The 19,376-nt window shown below is 50.2% G+C and overlaps 1 protein-coding gene and 1 long non-coding RNA gene across 2 annotated transcripts; one reads left to right on the forward strand and one right to left on the reverse strand.

Annotated features, from left to right (window-relative positions):
- Positions 1–711: 711 nt before the first annotated feature.
- On the reverse strand, positions 712–5,726 carry LOC120858576. Its single transcript, XR_005719894.1, has 2 exons — positions 5,620–5,726; positions 712–1,264 (listed from the first exon to the last, which is right to left on the reverse strand). It is a non-coding gene; the product is annotated as an uncharacterized LOC120858576 (long non-coding RNA).
- A 1,644-nt stretch (positions 5,727–7,370) lies between these two features.
- Positions 7,371–17,714, forward strand: TXN2 (thioredoxin 2). Its single transcript, XM_040234718.1, has 4 exons — positions 7,371–7,501; positions 8,306–8,568; positions 10,581–10,704; positions 16,853–17,714. The coding sequence occupies exons 2-4, from the start codon at positions 8,306–8,308 to the stop codon at positions 16,964–16,966; spliced, it is 501 nt and encodes a 166-aa protein (XP_040090652.1). The 5' UTR covers positions 7,371–7,501; the 3' UTR covers positions 16,967–17,714.
- Positions 17,715–19,376: the final 1,662 nt, after the last annotated feature.

The raw sequence follows: 19,376 nt of genomic DNA on the forward strand, positions 1-19,376 counted from the left end.
GTAATCTCAGGGCTAATATGAGCCCCAAATTCCTTTTGCATCATAAAAGTAGGGTGTCCCTAAAGCCTTCCTGGAAATCAACTCACCAAGAAATGAATGTCTGCTAAGCTCATCATAACACCTAATCATTCACTGAGCATTCACTATATGCCCAGAACTGGTGGTGGTGATTTTAAAGGTATGCCCACAAGTTATTGGATACTTCTCCCCCAAAGAGGTGGAGTTTAACCGCCTCCTGTTGGGTGTGGGTTGGACTTAGTGATTCATTTCTAGCAAATAAAATACAGCAGAAGTGACAAGATGTCATTTTCAAGATTAGGGTATAAAAAAGACTGTGGCATTCATCTACCAAGAAACTGTGCTTTCTGTCTCTCTCTAGGAGTTCCTTGCTCCGAGAGAGGCCACCTGTCATGTTGAATTTGAAAGGACATCCAATGTGGAGCAGCCCATGCGGCAAGGAACCAAGCTCTGCCCACAGCCATATGGGTGAGCCTGGAAGCGCACTGTATCCCAGTCCTAACTTTGGATGACTGCAGCTCTGGCCAGCAACTCACACACAGCCTCGTGAGAGACCCTGAGCCAGAACCACCCAGCCAGAATCAAGAAGCTGCTTCCTGTTTGCTGATCCACAGAAACTTCAAGATAATGTTTGTTTTGAGATGCTGAATTTGGGGTTATTTCTTACACAGCAATAGACAAGTAACACATGCATGAAATAGCTTGCTATATTGTCACCACAACCCTAAGAGGTACTAGATATCACTCCTTCCATTTTACAGATGAGGAACCTGAGGCAGAAACCCATGAAAATAGCAAGTCAGTGATGCGGTGTTTCAAAAATCCACCTCCTCTGAGCCATCCTCTAAATATTAAACCATTAAAGCAATCAAAGAGTCGGACACGACTGAGCAACTGAACTGAACTGAAAGCAATCATCTCCTTATCACTGTCCCTATGCGATTCCTTCATGTGGACACTGGGTTATAAGAAGTCAAGAGACCAAACAGTTACCAAACCTAGGAAAGTGTGCCCATAGAAATGAAGAGAAGTGTTGAAATGCTGATTCTACAAAAGTATCCTCAAGAAGAGTATGAATCCACTCCACCAAACCAGACATCTTGTGATGCAGGTAGGATGGGATGACTCAAGAGAAGATGACAGCTCTGGAGTCCAGAGTATCAGGCCTGATGAGACTTCAGCCTCAGGATTCTCGGTTCTCTGATCAGTTACAACATCAGCCTCCAAAGCCACATTGGATTCTTCCCTAGAAAAGCAACAAGAGCCTGCATCATTTCCCTACAGATGCTTATATTTTTAAAATATGGTAAAAATGCTGACTGGGGAAAGGTTTTTGTCAGGCTGTGGGCTTTAAAAAAAAGCATTGACTTCAGTCTGGCATCCCAGACGGAATATAAATCTGCTACAAAGTAAGTCGATGGGCAGATATATGAGATGCTTTAGCCCAAGTATTTAATTCAAGTACATCATATGACTGATCCATCAACCCCAAAATAAAAAATGGCATGCAACAGATGTATTTAAGCAGGGAAGAAAGGACCAACAGACTGTCTCACTCCTCCTGCAAGTCTACATAAATAAGACTGATTTGCCTGCTCTTCTGGAGAAAGCCCCAAGCTTAGTGCCAATTGCAAAATCCTTCAAAAGTGTGTCACTGTTTTTTCAATCTCTTTGAAATATTCCATCTCAGACCAGTCTCTCAAATCATTCCAAATCATATAAATTAATTAGATGCAGAAGAGTGCCACCCACAGAAAAAAATGGCAATGTAGTATCAAAATGTTCAGTGTGTTACAATCCATCATTGTAGGTTAGAAATAGAGCAACTACAAAAATGTATGAGATGAGCCCCTTAACCCTAGCCATGTTTAAGTTTAAAATAAGTCAGTGTACCAGGAGAAGAGGCACCCTGAAGCCTCTGCTGTGAGACGCTGTGGTAGAATAAAGGTGGCCAAAACTTCTACAACAGGACTTCCCTAGCAGTCCAGTGGTTAAGGTTCCAAGTTTCCACTGCAGGGGGTGGGGGTTCAATTCCTGGTTGGGAACTAAGTTCCCACATGCCATGTGGTACAGCAAAAAATAAAATTAACAATAATAATAAAACTTAACTCCTATCAAGATATGAGGTCTGGGGGTCTTCCCTGGCAATCCAGTGGTTAGGACTCAGTGCTTTTATTGCCAGGGGCCCCGGTTTGATCCCTGGTGAAGGAACTAATTTCCCACAAGCTACACAATGCTACCAAAAAAAAAAAAAAAAAGACTAAATATTTACAATAAAAGCTACCTCTTCAAAGAGTATTTACACACTATGTTTTATTTAAAGATAATATGAAAGACATAGTAGAACTAAAGGGCTACGCATACACCTCCTGGGGCCAGTCTGCCTGGGTGAGCCCCAGCCCTACCATTTGCTTGATTCATGATCTAGGGTAAGTTATTTATCCTTTCAGGACCTCAGTTTCTCTCCTATAAAATACAAAATGCAACTGTAACAGTATTTTGCTGTAAAAAGCAACTAATAACAGTATTCTGCTTACTGTGAGGATAAAATGAGTTGAAATATGAAAAGTGCTAGAACATTTGGAAGTCATGTGTTAAGGACCACAGATGTGCTGGCCATTATTTCCTTATTATGAAAGTTCTTAACCTTTCTGTGGAGTAAGCATTGTTAGAACTTCATACAGATAAGGAATGATGCCAGAAGGGTTGACCAACCTGCTCAAGGTCAGGCAGCGGGTCATGGGCAGAGCTGGTGAAGAAGGATGTGGTTCAAACTGGGGCCTAGGGCTTATTTTTCTACCCTACGGCTGCTCCTGTTCAAAGACTGGGAAGAGAAATGCGCCACAGGGTGAAGGAGGCAAAGCATTTGGCCAAGAAAGGTCCTTATCTGCGACCCTTCCACAGCATCTCACAGCTGCAGGTTTTGCCCTGCCAGACAGAATCTGAGCCACCAGACCTGACCAGACAGGAACATGTGAGGAGCCTCACCTCAACAGCGAGTGGAATCTAGAATGAGCCCTGGTGCCCAGCCTGTATGTGTCTCCTGAGGACACGAGGATGGGCAAGGGAGGTAATAACATAAACAAGCCCCCACCACCACATCAGCCATGACACTCCAGACCTACCATCCCAGGAGGACGCTCCTGCCAGTCTAGGAGTTAAGAGTTCTGTCACTGTTCCAGGCTTGTCTTCATATTCAGAAAGGGGTGAGGGGACATTGTGTAATTGTTGGAAACGTGACAGAACATGAACCACATGAAACCAGCTTCCTGAGTTGCTAAACACAAGTCACAATTCTAATTGTTCTGCAACAGTGCTTTAAAAAACACACAACAGGCAAAAAGCAAAGATACTCCAGGAGCAACACCTCCTGAAGAGAAACTATCAGCTTAGACTGTGACCCACCATTTCTGTGTTTTATTTTAAGGTGCCTCCCTCCAGCCATGAAATCCCCAAACACATGGTTTCTGAGAGGCACCTGTACTACAGCCTTGTCCCCTGAAGATTTGAGGTAGCTGTGATCCCGCGACCGTGGCCAGCCCTAGGGGAGGCTGCGAGACCATACTGCCACCGTGTGGGCGCCTCTCCTTAGAGCCACAGCTGAAAACTGCTGCCGCTCACCTGCCTCACCACCAGCTACAAAGGTTTGAGCCCAACACTGCCCTCTGGTGCCCTAGATTGGTCAGCTGGTCCTAGGGGTGGGTGAGGAAGAGGTTAAATTAAATGTCTCAGGTTAAATTAAATGAGTTGCTAGGAGAAGTACATTACCTTTAAGCTTCCACCTCCTACTATATGGATGACTCTGGACAAGATACCTAACCTCTGTGATTCATTTTCTCTATGTGTAAGACAAGGGCTGTAACAGTAACAACCTTACAGGGTTGTAGGGTAAATGAATTAATACATGAAGGGTGTTCAGAACAGTGTCAGGTGTTTGGTAACTCTTCAATAAATCAGTAGCTTTCAAACCCTTTGACCATGATCCAAAGTAAGAAATACATTCTTTATCACAACCTAGGACACACAGATATGTCAATATAACACCAAGAAATATTTCACAAAACAATACTTAAAATATGCAATGTACTCTGAAAAAATCTGATTTTATTATTTTTTGGCTGTGCCACACAGCATATGAGATCTTAGTTCCCAGACCAGGGGCTGAACCTGCACCCCTGCAGTGGAAGTAAGGAGTCTTAACCACTGGACCTCCAGGGAAGTCCTATGATTGTTTCTTTAAAAACTGATCACAACCCACTTCCCTGGTGGCTCAGATGGTAAAGAATCCATCTGCAATGTGGGATAGAAGGGAACAGCTACCCACTCCAGTATTCTGGCCTGGAGAATTCCATGGACGGTATAGTCCATGGGGTCGCGAAGAGTTGGACACGACTGAGCGACTTTCACAACCCACTAAATTGAATTCTCAAACCCACAGGTGGCTCACACACCACAGGTTGAAAAACACTGCGGTACATAAGTAAGAGGGCAGAAGCTTTACTCTAGCTCAGACTGCCAGTCCTAGCTACCTTCTCCTTCCCTCACATCTGAGCCCTGAGCCTGCCTTGTGACTGAGCCAGAGCTGGGCCGGGTCAGCTCTGGCTGAGCAGGTGGACCCCCACAGGGCTGGGAAGCCCCTCTGGAGCCCACTGTGAGCGCAACCCTCTCCAGGTTCTCACCCTGCAGGTAGAAGAAGACACCTTCATCATCAGGCACTAACAACGTGCCAGGCCCTGTGCTCCACCCTTCTTGCAACCTCACAGCCCTCTATTAGGAAGGCATCCTTCCTCTCATTTCTCAGCGGAGAAGCCTGAGGTCAACGGAGGTGCAGTGACTATGGAGTGAGGATAAACAGGACTGGTCCTCCTTTGGAATTCAGGATGTGAATTAATCAGGGAAATTGACCTTCTAGAAAATGCTGTGGAAATGCTAAACAGGGTTAATTAGAAGGAGAGGGAAGCCTGGTGAGCTGCAGTCCACAGTGTCACAGAGTTGGATGTGACTTAGTGACTGAACAAAGAGGCCCTGGAAGATAAAGCACTGAAGATACAGAAAAACAGAAATGAAAACAGTCAGGATGGGAGCGCCCCTGCCAGATGGCATCTGGCATTAACAGCAACAGCTGCACCAACGGACGCTGACCTCAGGAGAGGCAGGGGGCCTGGGGTCCCGCTACAGATCATCACTGTTGGCTCCAGTCCTAGGTGGAGGCAGAGGCAAAAACAAGAGGTCAGACAAAATGGAGACCATGCCTGCCCATGCCCGTCCCCGGTCTCCTGCCCACAACAGACAAGAGACTATTTAGTGGAAGGCTGACCAGGGAATGTAGACCTGTTCCACGGAGGTCATCAACCCCATCCCAGAGGAAGGTCCCTGAACAGCTGTGGCTGTGTCCCTGCCTGCCTGGGGAGTGAGCCAGTGAACCTGCCAGTTGGACAGAGAACAAATAACAGCATGATGTGGCCAGAATGAGCTGAAGGAAAACACGGCAATGACTTTGGAAGGGCACAACTAGCCCATGCAATGTGGTAGGGAAAATAGGATCTGGAGTCAAAGGTGTGATTTGTGTGCCTGTTCTCTGTTCATGGAACACATACTCACGGAGCACCTCCTATGGAGGATCCATGCCCCAAAGTCAGCATGTTGGTGGTACAGTGGTGAGCATAGTTTCCTTCCAGGGATTCCCAAGTGGCTCAGTGGTAAAGAATCCACCTACCAAGGTAGGAAAGCCAGGTTCAATCCCTGGGTCAGGAAGATCCCCTAGAGGATGTAAGGGCAACCCACTCTAGTATTCTTGCTGGGAAAATTCCATAGATGGAGATGACTGGCGGGTTCTAGTCCACGGGGTCGCAAAAGTCGGACTCGGCTGAGCACACATGCACAACCATACCCAGCTGTATTCCAAAGTGAGCAACGGAGAGACAGACCACCAGGTGCAGACAGCATAGTGAGGGAGGAGTAAACAGTAACAATCTCCGGCACTGAGTGCCTGACTGACTGACAGATGCACGGGGCTGTGGAAGCTCAGTGGAGGCAATTTATCCCCACTCGAAGAGGATCAGGTGTGTCTCCAGAGATGATGCCTAATCTGGTAGCTGGCAGCATTTCCTCAGATGGACAGTAGAGGGAAAAGCCTTCCAGTCACTGGGAGTAGCAACTACACAGCACAAGCATGGAAGAGAGATTTAAGCAAACTATGTAATTAGGATTCCCACTGGCTGGACTGTAGATTGAAATGGAGGCGTGAGAGATGGGGCTCTGCCAATTTACCTGCTTCATGACCTTGGGCAAGTCATATAACCCACCACTCAGATGGTGAACCATTCTCTGGGATAGCAAAAGATAAGCAGTTTAATAAGCATCTATGGCACATTCTCTGTGAGTCAGGCACTGTATCAGGTTGGTGCTGGGCCTATGGAAATGTGTAAAAGCTACAAATCCCTACTCTCAGGAAGCACATGATCTCGTGGAAGACAGACACTGTGCAACGTGTCAAAGTTCTGGACAAAGCACCAGGCAGGAGGAGGCAAGAAATGTTTCTCAAAGAGGTGATGAGGAGGTATTCTACCAAGTGGACAGAGGAAAAAAAATTCAAATTAAGCAAAGGCAAGGAGGAAGGACAAGGCACTGATGTATTCACAGAACAGGTCATAAGGTAAGGTACAGGGTGCAGGAGAGACAAGGGGTGACTGACACACCAGCCTGGGACACACGTGCCTAAGCCCCTGTTGTCCATGACAGTGACAACAGATGTGCAAGCAAGACCCAGGCCCAAGCAGGTTCACAGGTCATCCCACTTTACGTGGGGCCTCAAAGGCAAGCCCTCCAAGTAACATCGCCATCTGGTATCTAGTCTGGGCCCCGTTCCCCAGCACTCCAAAGGGACGAGCTTGAGGGTCCTGGGGGGAGAATAAGTATAGCTTTTCAGGTCCCATATTGAAAAACTGAAGCCCCCAGGGACAGAGTGACTTGCCCCAAACCCTGAGGTTATACAGTCGCTTGTGACAGACAATGGCCACAAAGCGCCCTCTTTGGCTCCGAAGAAGCACCGAGACAATAAGACAAAGGGGTGGTCGATGGTGTACGGCCGATAAGGTAAGAGTTTGAAACTCTGGAACCACACCTCCCGCCCTTCTCTCCAGCCAGTACCTTGCGGACGCCCTCTCCTCCTTCCCTTCCTCTTCCGGGTCCTCCCCTCCGGCCTGCCAGCCTCTTCCGGTTCCTCCAATTAGGATACGCCCCTTCCGGTCTCTCCCCTAAAGAACGGCCCCCCTTCTGCTTTCTTCCTCCAGGAGTCCTTCTCTTCCGGTTTTCAACTGAGGCTCCGCCCCCGTCTTCCCTCGCGGTACGAAAAGGCTTGCTCTAGGTTGCCCGTCCCCGGAAGTGACGGTAAAGGCTCGCCCCCTCAGGAAGTGACAACAGAAGTGCCCTTGACCGGTGCGGCGGGACCCGCTGTGCATCCCTCCGCTCTCGCTGCAGGGAGGTAGGAGGCCCTTGGGGTGGCTCGAGGTGGTGTTGCGGCTGAGGCACTCTGCAGGCGTTTTCCTGTGCGGGCCGGCGGCCCAGGGGGCGGAGACCCTGGAGGGGGGAACCTGCCTTCCGAGGAGCCGGGGTCCCTGCTGACGTCCAGTTCCCCAGTTCCTTCTACACACACGTCCCTCCTTTTTAGTTCCCCTACACTCCTGCCCCCATGCCTCTTCGTTGCTCCCTGAATTGTGGTTCTTCTTTCCTGATCCTTTGACAACCCTCTCTTTGTCTTTAATTTTCCATTAAAATACTTTTAAGAAGAGTAATCGATAGAGTAAGAATTTCTCAGACCGCCTTGGGTTCCATTGTTGACTCTTATTTAATAATGTATTTTGGGCATGTCACAGTTCACCTGAGCCTTGGAATCCTTTTGAGTGATAGCGTTATTGAAACCTTTGCAAGGTTGATCTAGGAATACTAATGTATGTAAGATACCTGACTGTTAGCGGATGCTTTGTAAATATTGGGTCCTCCTCTTCTATTGTAATTCCATAATATCCTGATTCATTGGTTGTCGACCCAGTTTTCTGGTACTGTTTTTTTAAAAAAAAAAAAAAAAAAACCTGTGCTGATTATTGATTCCTTCCCTTTGATTCTCATCCTTTACTCACCTCTACTCCAGAACTCTTATGAATTATATTCCAGCATTTTACTTCTAGTCCTGCATCTTGAACCACCACCACCACCACCGTACTCCCACATATGTCTTATTTCCTAACGTGTTGACTGCCCCCACCGTCCCTGCCTCTTCCCCTCACAGATGGCTCAGCGACTTCTTCTGAGGAGGTTCCTGACCTCCATAATCTCCGGGAAGCCCTCTCAGAGTCGGTGGGCACCCGTTGGCTCCAAGGCCCTGCAGACCTCACAGTACAGTCCTGGTTACCTGACAGTAGCACCCAGCCAAGCCCGGTCTATATACACCACCAGAGTCTGTTCAACAACCTTTAACATCCAGGATGGACCTGACTTTCAAGACCGAGTTGTCAATAGTGAGACACCAGTGGTTGTGGATTTCCATGCACAGTGAGTCCTGGGGGTTCACGGAAGCCTGGGGTATCGCTTACTCAGGTATTTGTTTATTGAGAGGCTTCTGTGTCTCAGTACTCTGTTTGATACTTCTCATACATGGACTCGGGGTCACAAAAAGTCAGATACAACTAAGTGAATGAACAACAACATATGCAGACTCATTGCAAAGGCTGAGGAGACCCAATCCCTTCTCTCAAAGATTACGTGTAGTTTGATAGGAGACAGACTAGTAAACAGTCTTCAAAACTCACTCCGTATATCTGTGGCTGATTCATGTTGATGTATAACACAAATCAGTGAAATATTGTTAAACAATTATCTTTCTATTAAAAATAACTTTAAAAAACTCACTATGATTAGTGCTTGGAAGCACTTATATTCTGTATCTCACTGCCCAAGAGGCTCAGGTCATTTTCAGCTTGAACCAACTCAGGAAAAACATGCCTCTAGCATCATCTGACCTTTGGTGTATACCAAACATATACAGATCCCTCCAGAGAGTTAGTTTTATTTTAACCTCTTGCCATCCAGACTGGAAAGGGCTGGCAAAAAGTTTTCAGTGCCATTGCAGTGGTTCCCACACTTGCAGACCATGGGCAGAGAGTTTCTTTCTAATGCTGTATGAGTTTGTTTTAGGGATATTTAAGTGCCTATGGTCTTCTGATTGTTGGCCTGGCCTTCTTCATTTCTGGACCTTTGAGACCTGGCTCAATGCCTGACTCCAAAACAACTGGAAAAACCCCTCAAAATAGGGCAGCCTGAAAGGAACCAGTGTAGCCTGAGTTAAAAGTTGGAAGGCCTTCTGGGCAAACCACTGACAGATTCTTTTGGTTTTGTTCCTATTCTTTCTCTGACTCACCATGTACCTTGGGCAGGCCATGTGGTGGCCTTGTTCCTTCTTGTCTTCACTTGTGGTAGGAGATAAAGTCTTGCAGACTGGGTTTTTAGGTGTTGTGAGTTCATTTGTTGGAATCTCTGAATGCGAAGGGTTTTAAAGGCTGAGAATAAAACGGGAGTCACCAACCGAGGATTCATGGAAGGCAGAGCTATCCTGCCATCCTGGTCTGGTGAGCACACCAGAGAGAGCTTCCAAGATGGATGAAGAGTTGGCTGATGCCTCATCTTCTTCCCTACCAAGAAAGCAAGGGGTGGATTTGTTCACTGAGTGCCAGCCACTGTCCTTAGTACCACATACTTAGAGATAACAGCCTAGGCTTACCACTTGGAGGGGAACATCTGTGTCTAGTGCAGTCATGGTGGTTGACCCAAGGCCTCAGGGATAACAGAGTAACCTGGGCCTCAAAGAAGACCCTTGGAACACAGTCTTGGATGCAGTCCCAGACCTTGCACAGTTCTGGGAACTTGTATGGGCCTCAGTTTCTTAGGAAGTTTTTTTTTTTTTTTTTCTTTGCTGGGTTGAGGGTTCTGAGTAGTAAAAACTGAAGAGGTCCTGGTGCTGTGACTGGCATGTCACGAAACTCCCTAGCCACTGGTTTCTGCTACCTTAGTTCTGAGGCTGTGAGGTGTTTGAGGTGACTCCGCAGCTTACAAAGCACATTTATCCACATCGTCTTAGTTAATTTGTCATCAGAGCTTTGACAGCCACAGTCTCTTTCACATGAGGAGACTGAGGCTTCAGAATAATTAGCTGATTGGTGAGGAAGCCTGTCTTTGAACCTAAACATTTTAACTTCAAATCCCATTTTCCTCTGTACAACAGTTTCTTTCTTTTAGGTAGAGTGAAATTAGTGAAATAACCCTTCTAAGAATCTTAGGATGAGGCCCATGTTATTAGAAATCAAGGACCTGTGAAAATTCCCTAGTTGCAGAGTCTCCTGTAATTAACCGGCATGTCAGTATTGCAAGTTAACATTCACACACTGTAGGGAGAGGTAACCAGGGGAGAGGGTCCAGCAGAGAGACGTAGGACGAGGGAAGGTCCCAGAGGACTATAGATCATTGGGCGAGCACTTCTGTGATGGGATGCTTCTTTCTCCCCTTCCAAGGTGGTGTGGTCCCTGCAAGATCCTGGGGCCCCGGTTAGAGAAGGTGGTGGCCAAGCAGCATGGAAAGGTGGTGATGGCCAAAGTGGATATCGATGACCACACAGACCTCGCCCTAGAGTATGAGGTATGGATCGGCAGGGGATTGCTACAGGGCAACTGGTTGGGGTGCTTGGGGTCACAGGGTAGCTGGAAATGTCTTAGGGACCAGCAGGGAGTCAGTAAGGGGTGTCTTGATTCTTTCTAGAACTCTCAGGGGTTTAGAACATTTTGCAGCTTTGACTCCATTAATCCTCTGAGCCTTCTGTTTCTCTTTAATACCTTTAGGAACTGGGTATGTATGATCCCAAACACCAGGTTTTTCTCTGAGTCTCAGGAAGTTGATGGCCCTTCCTCATTCATGGATTCATCTATCAGTCCCTGCAGTGTGCCAGGCGTACATGATTCTGGCACAAACAAGATGAGCTCCTTGTCCTAAGGGGAGCAGGGAGGGGAGTAGAGGGGACAAGAAATGTGTCACGTTAGAGGGACCCTCTGAGTAGAGCCATGAAGAAGGTAGGGCCAAGAGCACACAGACACGAAGACATGAGCTGCTCTCCTGTGTTTGATTGACTTGTCCGTTTCTTCAGCAGACATGTATCCAGAGTGCCTTCAATGCCAGGGCTGTGACTCAGGGCTGAGGATGCGGCAGTGAACAGAACTAACAGAGTCCCTGCCTCCGTGGAGCCTGAGTGCTAGTGTTTTAGATTGGGCATCCACAAACTTGTTCTCTAAAGGACAAGATGGTACCTGTTTGAGGCTTTGTAGGACACCGGTCTCTGTTGCAAATGCTCGCCTGTCTGGTAGCTTGAGGGTAACCATAGAATCTAAACGAATGGGCACGGCCATGTGCCAGCAAAACTTCATTTACAAAATTCCAGGTGGCGGGTTAGACTTGTGGGCCACAGGTCACTGTTCCCTGTTTCAGATAATAAGTGTCCTGGGAAAAAAGAAATCAGGAAGAGCAGGTGGGAGTGCTGGGCCTAGGGCAGGGAGGGTTTCATTTTTTTAAAGGGTTGGGTAGGGAAGGCCTCGCTGAAAAGCACCATCTAAGCAGAGACCTGGAAGGGGTAAAGAATGAACGATGCAGCTCTTTAGAAGTGGATTCTGGCAGAGCAGATATCTTTTACAAAGACCTTGAGGTCAGGGTCTCACACATTTGCTCAGAGAACATCAGGGCCTGCATGCCTGGTGCAGAGTGGGCTGGAGGAAGAGGAGTGGGAAATATGTGGATGTGAGGCATCCTCTGGGCCATGGAGACCACTGTCTTTGGAGAACAGGGAGTGGTCCATTGTGGCTGGTTGGCCAGGGTGAAGGGCTGAGCAAGGAATGAGCAAACAGGCGGCTGGGAAGGCCAACTGCGGCCACATTGGGAGGACCCTGAATAGCCATGCTGAAGACAGTCATTACAGAGCCAAGGTCACATACCTGGTGGCCTGTGGGTCACATCTGGCTCAGTGGGCTGGCCCTCGAAGTGGTTTTTTTTAGTAATGGACTGGATGCTAATATTTAAAACTAAGAAGATTTCATGCAAAAATCCATATTTCTGGTTCTCTGAAATATCTGAATCTGGCCATAGTGAACCTTCACTCTTTCTTGGTAGTAGTGATGAAAGAGGCAGCCTCCTCCTTTCTCAGACTTTGGAAGTCCATGTTTGATTCTCTTGAGACCAAGTCAAGTAGAGGTGCCTGTCCTCCACAGTCCCTGTGGCAGGAAATGGGTGGGGGCAGGGTGAGAATAGACTGGCTGCCCCTAGACTTGGGGCTGGGAGTGGTCCCTCAAGGAAAGCTGGGCTGCCCTGACCAGAGGCAAGGGCAAGAGATGCTGGGCAGGCAAAGCCACGGATGATGACTACAGGTGGTTGGGGGGATGTTACCCCAGTAAGACTGCCCACAGCCCTGGATGACCAGAGCGGCTTACAGGGCTCAGCTGTCCCACTGATCGCTCTGTCAGGGAGGCACTGGTCTGGCCATTTAGGGGCCCCCCGATTTCGTTGCTTGTCTATCCCTCCCCAGAGACCCACGGGAGCTGTGGGAGTGGGTGTGGCCTTCCAGTGTGAGTTCAGGTCTGGAGCTTCTGGCTGCCCCAGGAGGACGGACAGACTCCACATGTCTTAGGCTCCCTCCCTCCTGATACCACAGCTTTGGTCTCAGCCAGTGGAACTTAGGCTGACACATCCCAAGCACAGACCGTGCCCCAGGAGCTGTGGTAACTATAAGGATACAAGGGATAACCCACTTCCTCCAGCTGTGGTCACATGGGTGGTAAGAATTCCCAGGACCACCTTGCCAGGATTGCCAGGAGTCTGCATTCCTGGTGACATCGGGCCTGGCCCTGAAGTCCTGTGGTTAAGCCTGGCAAGTGTGTGGCAGGGGAGGGGTCCTCTTGTAGGGTCTTTCTCTATCTGTCCACCATCCAGAGAGTACATGGGTCATACAGAGGGACCTCAAGGCTGCTGGGCCCAGGTCAGCTGGACACAGCCGTTTGGTCTTGCCAGGTCCTGAGCTGACCAGTTGCCAGGTCATTGTTGGCTAAGGAAGCTCCCACAGGGATTCTTCCTGACCCTTCCCCTATCCTCTTCCTTCCTTCCTTCACACCTGGTGCTTCGGAAGAGAGTCTGAGGACATCTCAGCTAAGGGATCCATAGTTCCTCCTGGGACAGCTTCCTCCAAGGCCTGAAGGCCTTTTCCAAATGGTGAATGAACTTGGAGAAGCTGCTTTAAATCATATTCAGGGAATTAGGGGCTTCTCCCCAAACTCTTCTGCCACTCCCAAGCCCAGCATACACTCGCAGGGTATGTCTCCTTCCTTGCACAAATTCCTCTCCCCTGCCACCACACTCTATGTTTCCATTAACTATCCACCCTACAATTTCACCATCTCCCAAAGGAGAGAGGAGGGAAGGTCACCCAGGGCCTTGGGGTGTGCCTCCCCCCACCACACACACACTGCCCTGAGTTGGCCAAGTGAAGGGCCCTCTTCTTCCCCACCTCCTCAGGTTCTCTGGCTGGGCATTCCCTGATTGTTCAGACCCTGCAGTGAAAGAGTGGCTCAGGCTGTGAACCTTGACCCTTAATACTGTTCTCTGGGGCTTCTGATGTTCACCTCACACATGGAGTTTCATTATTAATCTCATCTTACAGAGAATGCCCTTTAAACAGCATTTTCAGAACAACCAAATAGCAATAATCTTACCATCCAAACAAATCACTGCCAACATTTGGGGTACCTTGTTTGGGTTTTTTGTTTGAAATTTTTTTAATGGCCCATATAACCTCACAGTGGAGAAGGAAATGGCAACCCACTCCAGTATTCTTGCCTGGAGAATCCCATGGGCAGAGGAGCCTGGCAGCAGCCTGGATACAGTCCACGGGGTCACAGGAGTTGGATGCAACTTAGCAACTAAACCACCACCGCCACCATAACCTCACAGACAGTTCATTGAATCATAGTATTTCAGCATTACTGAAATATACACAGTACTTCGGTCATTGGGCTTCCCTGGTGGCTCAGTGGTAAAGAATTCATCTGCCAATGCAGGAGACCTGGGTTTGATCCCTGGGTCAAGAAGATGCCCCTGGAGAAGGAAATGGCAACCCACTCCAGTATTCTTGCTTGAGAAATCCTGTGGACAGAGGAGCCTAGTGGGCTACAGTCAATGGGGTCACAAAGAGTCAGACACAACTTAGCGACTTAACAGTAGCAAGTGCTGCGGCTGTCCCCAGGAGGTCCTTAGCAGTTCTCAAATGGAAACTGGGCTGAGACAGGAGAGGACAAGGCAGGGCGCCAAGCACAGTGGTGGCATGGGCGGGGTGGGGACACACACGCGTTACCTCTCAAGGGTTCCTGGGGCCTTTAGCCAAGCCTGGGCTACCTCCACGTGGCTTCCTGGGCAGGAGGAAGGCAGCACATTTTAGTGCATCTCTTCATTCCTTCTCTAGCCCCTTGCTTGCCTCAGTGGCGCCAGAATGGAGAGGGAAGTTGAATTCTTGATCTACCACAATCCCCTGAAACTCAAATCACCATTCCAGAAGAATGTGCCAAGGCCCCGTGCACTTCCATTTAAGGCAGTCTTTGCAAGCACCAGCCCCTCCAGATTTGTGAGCCGAACTCAGGGTCAGCAAAGCCACCTCCTCTCCGCGGGGGTGAGGAGAGTCCAGTCATAGCCCAGGTATCCCTGCAGTACCCTGGGAGATTCTGCTTTGGCAGGAGCTTGGCTCTGTGTGTGTCTGTGTCTGTGTGTCTAGGCTCAGACCTCAAAGAACTCCCTTGATAAGTAATGACTAGACCGCGGTTGTCATGAAAATGCAGCCGCAGCATGTCTGCTGTACACCCAGCTACAGCACGGTCTGCGTGTGTAACCATGTACATGAGTTTACACTAATGTGATTATTATACAGGGGATCATCTAGAATTCCAGAGGAAAACAGTCTACTCCAAGCCACCTCAGTGAGCATAGGGTCCTGCTTAGAGGGAGGACCTGTAAAAACAACCAGACCTCTCCTCAGACGTTGAGATACAGTTTCATCTCAGTTAAAGAAGCACAGGACAGGTGAGGTCCAGCAGGTACACAGTGGAGCAGTTAGTGCCTGAGCCTCTGGGGCTCAGTGGAGAGTTGCCAGGTGTGAGGCCACTGCCTCCACAGACCACTGGAGGGCGCGCGAGACAGCACGTGTGGGCCCTGGGGCACCTCCAGGAACTGCATCCTGAAGGCGCCTTCTGGACCCAGAAGCTGGCAGCCACGTGGTGGACCCTGTGCTTCCTGCTGTCACCCACGCCGGGGGCAGGAGTGACAAGGACAGGAGCCAGTGGTGGGACCGTGACAGGAATACACGTGGTCAGCCCACCACCGCCAGTGGGCCTATCTGCACACTGCCTCTGGGAAGTGTGTCAGTTGCCACCCACAGCAGCCCCAGGACAGCCCTTGAAGGGGCCTGAAGGCTAGGTCCTACAAAGCCTCTTAGGAATGCACAGCCTGCCAGAGTCAGTCAGTGCGTGGGGCACCCGAGACATGACTGGCCAGACCTGCACTTCTGTTTGTAACTGCTGTGTGTGCAGTTAGAACATTCTGAATCTTAAGTCTGGCCTCCCAAGTGACTCACCAGCAGGACCGCACTTGGAGTATGTGAAAACCTGGTATGTTTTAGAAATTGCTGTTGTTACTTTGTAGTTAACATGTATGTAAGAAAAGTCTGTGTTTATCTTGTTCTGTTTATATGGTTTTTTCATCAAATGCCCACAGATACCAGGCGGGGCGCCCAGGCAGCAGAAAATGTGCCATGCCAAAGCAGGTCTTTGGCCTCATTTATGTACCATATAATCTATACAGGTCCCCTGGGGGAGCGTCAGAAAACGCTTCACAAGCCAGGAATGTCCAGCCCCCTAATAAATAAACATCAGCTCTCAAGGCTGAGCCCCACCTCCCACACTCCTAGTGTGAGTCAGTGAATTTCTGGACCCCGTTAACCATCATTACGGGAAGCCAGAGGAGCTTGTTTGGGGCCCTAGATTCGACTTTTGTGACGTGCCCACTGTAGCCTTCATTTGTGGGGTGCTCCCTGTGTGCTCAGGACAGGGCACTGTGCTGAGACTTTGCCTGGATTGCCCCATTCAGCCCTTGTACCCACTGATGGAAGTCCCAGTAGTATCTCCATTTCCTGGTGAAAATATGAGACTCAGAGTGATGGAGTAGCTCGCCCCAAACGGGCCAAGATTTGATCAGCCGGCCCAGAGCTTGGTCCTGACTGCTCAGCCTTATATACAGACCTCTAATCCCTCTCCTAAAGCTTCACCAGCAAGACTTATCATTTCACAGAAGGCGCCAAGGTTCCAAAGGTGGTGTGACCTGGCCAAGGCCCCCAGCTAAAGAGTGACAGGATTCTCCTGGTCTCCCCTGTGCCAGGCTGCCCCTCAGCTCCTCCCCACCCCCAGCCTGGGCCTGCAGCTGCATGGGTTATTTTAATCTCTCCTGTCATTCCAGCCAAACCACTGGGACAGTGAGTCAGTCATGCGGTTGGTGGAGGAAGGGTACAGCTGGGAGCCTACAGTGGAAAAGCTGCTCCAGCGGGTGGACCTCCAGGCCCTGAAGTCCCCCTGTGCAAGGGGAGGGGGTCCCGCCTGTGGCTCTGGCAGTCACTTCAAGGCCTGAGCCAGCAGCCCGCTCCCCAGAGCTTGGGGCTACTGTGGAGAAGAGCTCACTTCTGAGTGACTTGACCTCATTTGTCCTCTCCACCCAGGTGTCAGCTGTGCCCACCGTACTGGCCATGAAGAATGGAGATGTGGTGGACAAGTTTGTGGGGATCAAAGATGAAGACCAGCTAGAGGCCTTCCTGAAGAAACTGATTGGCTGACAAGCAGGGAAGCATCCTGACTGCCCCTGCCTGCCAGGGCCCCGAGGTCCCCGGGGGACCCCAATAGAACTCACCGCCCTTCTGTGTTGGCCCCTCCCGCCTCCTCCCTCTGTCTGGCCCCGTGGGCCTGTGCTTTGGAGACCAGGCCTCCAAACATAGGAGCCTCGAGTGCTCCTGACCTGCTGCCCTCCAGGGTGGCCACGCGAGGCATGGGGCTGCTGCACAACTGGGGCAGCTGTCTTCCCAGCCACTCCATCTGCTCCCTCTAGGGCTGGAGGCCCTGCTTCTGGGACGCTGGGACACAGCCCAGCGCCAACCTGCAACAGCAGCTTCGTCCTACCTCCCTGCTCCCTTCTGATCTGAATCCTGGGGCCTGGCTCACCTGCCTCCTGCATTTTTCTTTCCTGCCGCTGTTTTGTGAAAAGACAAGGGAAAAAACCCAGACAAGTGAGAGTAATACATGTAATTCTCTCATTTTTTGTAGGTCTGTAATAAAGAACTTTATGTGATCCCTTCCACCTCCCACAGTGAAGAACAGGCCCTGGGCCCACACCCATTGCCCCAGAGACACCCCTCCCTCTTTCCTCCTAGGTGCCAGGGCAGCAGACAGGTGTTGGGCTATGGGCATCCTGCAGACCCTTGACTCTGAAAGGCTCAAGACACTACTCCCTCACCATTAGCTGGCCCTTTGGTTCTCTGAGGCTTGACTGAAAAAACTGGACCAATAAAGCTAGGGTTTGCACTGTCACCAGCTTCCAGTCTATCTGGGCTCCAGGAGCACTTGTGATCCCTTCCCAGGCTGCTGCTGTTTTCCCCCTCTGACCCCCACCACCGTCTTGCCCTTGACCAGCCATTCCTGTGACTACTGCTGTTGTCAGTGGTGGCCACTCTTTTGGGGACAGCTTTACACACAAGTCAGGCAGAAGGGAGTTTGTGGTCCCCATTATGCAGGTGAGGATACAGAGGCTCTTGGGGTGCAGAGCCCACACTTCTGCCCAGAGCTGGTTGCCTCTGAAGCCTGGTCTCTTGTCACTGATCCCCAGGGGCCACCTCTGCTAACCAGGTGCTCGCTCCTGTGTGCACACGCCCGGGAAGCCTGGCTGGCCCCATGCCCATCCCAGCCCATCAGGAGGCAGGCTGTTCTTCCTGTGTGTGGGCAGGAACTCAAGAGGCTTTAAGACGAGGCTCTCCGCCCATTCTTGTTCCAAGGCTTCCCTTGGCCCATGGAGGAGGGTGCCAGGCAAACCAGGTTTCCAGGCAGCAAAGCCCATCGCTTTTTCTCCTGTGGTGGAGCCACCTTTTGGCTCACTTGCCAGCTGAGAGACCCACCCTATGGATACTAGACAGCAGGGTGTCCTTCCCCTTGGCCCTAGAGTGCTGTGTGCATCCCTGGTGTTCTTAGTGTCCCTGTTGGAACTACCTGAGTTACTGCAGCGTCTTTGAGGGGTCAGCCCTAGGGCTGCCTTGAGAAGTCTGTGACAGGCACCAGAGGGCGGGGTTAGCTCAGCAGCAAGGCCTGTGGGCTTGGGAAGGCCTCTGGCCTGGAATCTGTCACAGGCATGTGAAAGGGAAGTAAACCAGCAACTGGCATTTGTGGAGAAAGGCCAAGAGCTGTGTGTAAGATGAATGAGAACAGGCAGTGCTGAGAGATGCTTCCTAGGTGCCAGGCACTGTTCTCAGTACCTCCCCCACAGCAGCCCCACAAGTCAGGCCTTCTCATCACTGCTCCTGTTCACACACCAGATCCATGGAGGGAGCTTGGGAACTTGTCCAGGATGCATAGCCCCCAGACACCTGGGCTGGCTCTGCTCCTGCACTCACCCCCTCACCTTATAAAATGGAGTATGTGAGCCTAACCCCACAAGAGGCTGACAAAGCTGGTAGCGTCAGCAGTCTTTATTACAAGAGGCACTGATGCAGAGTTGAGTAAGTCAAAAATGCCCAGCAAGTAAGGGCTGGGGCTCGAATTCAGAGCCGAGCACCCTGATGCCTGAGCCCGGGCCCTTCCCTTGCCATTGGCCTCCACTGCCACTCCTTAAAAGGTGCCCTTCGCCAAGCACTTTCTCTGTGCATGACCTCATTTAATTCCTCTCTTGTGAGGCAAGTGTTTCCATATTTCAACTGAAGGAACCGGTTTGGGGAAATTGACTTGCCCAAGGTCATATCTAAAAAGTGACACGGCAGATTTGAACCCAGGTTGGGGGCTGGCCCCTCTGCCCAACCCGAGTAGGTGTGGAGCTGGGCTGGCAAAGGCCTCAGGGCGGAGGCAGGGCCCCTGCGCTGCCCGGAGCTCCCTGTCCTTAAAAGGTGTGCTGCGGGGCGAGGTGAGCTGGAGCAGCTGCCTCCCAGGTTGGCATCTCTGCCTGTGAGGCTGTTCGTGGTGTGAGTCACTGGCTGTGCACACAAGATC

This window comes from Oryx dammah, unplaced genomic scaffold (assembly GCF_014754425.2).
Source record: "Oryx dammah isolate SB20612 unplaced genomic scaffold, SCBI_Odam_1.1 HiC_scaffold_29, whole genome shotgun sequence".
Classification (NCBI taxonomy): domain Eukaryota; kingdom Metazoa; phylum Chordata; class Mammalia; order Artiodactyla; family Bovidae; genus Oryx; species Oryx dammah.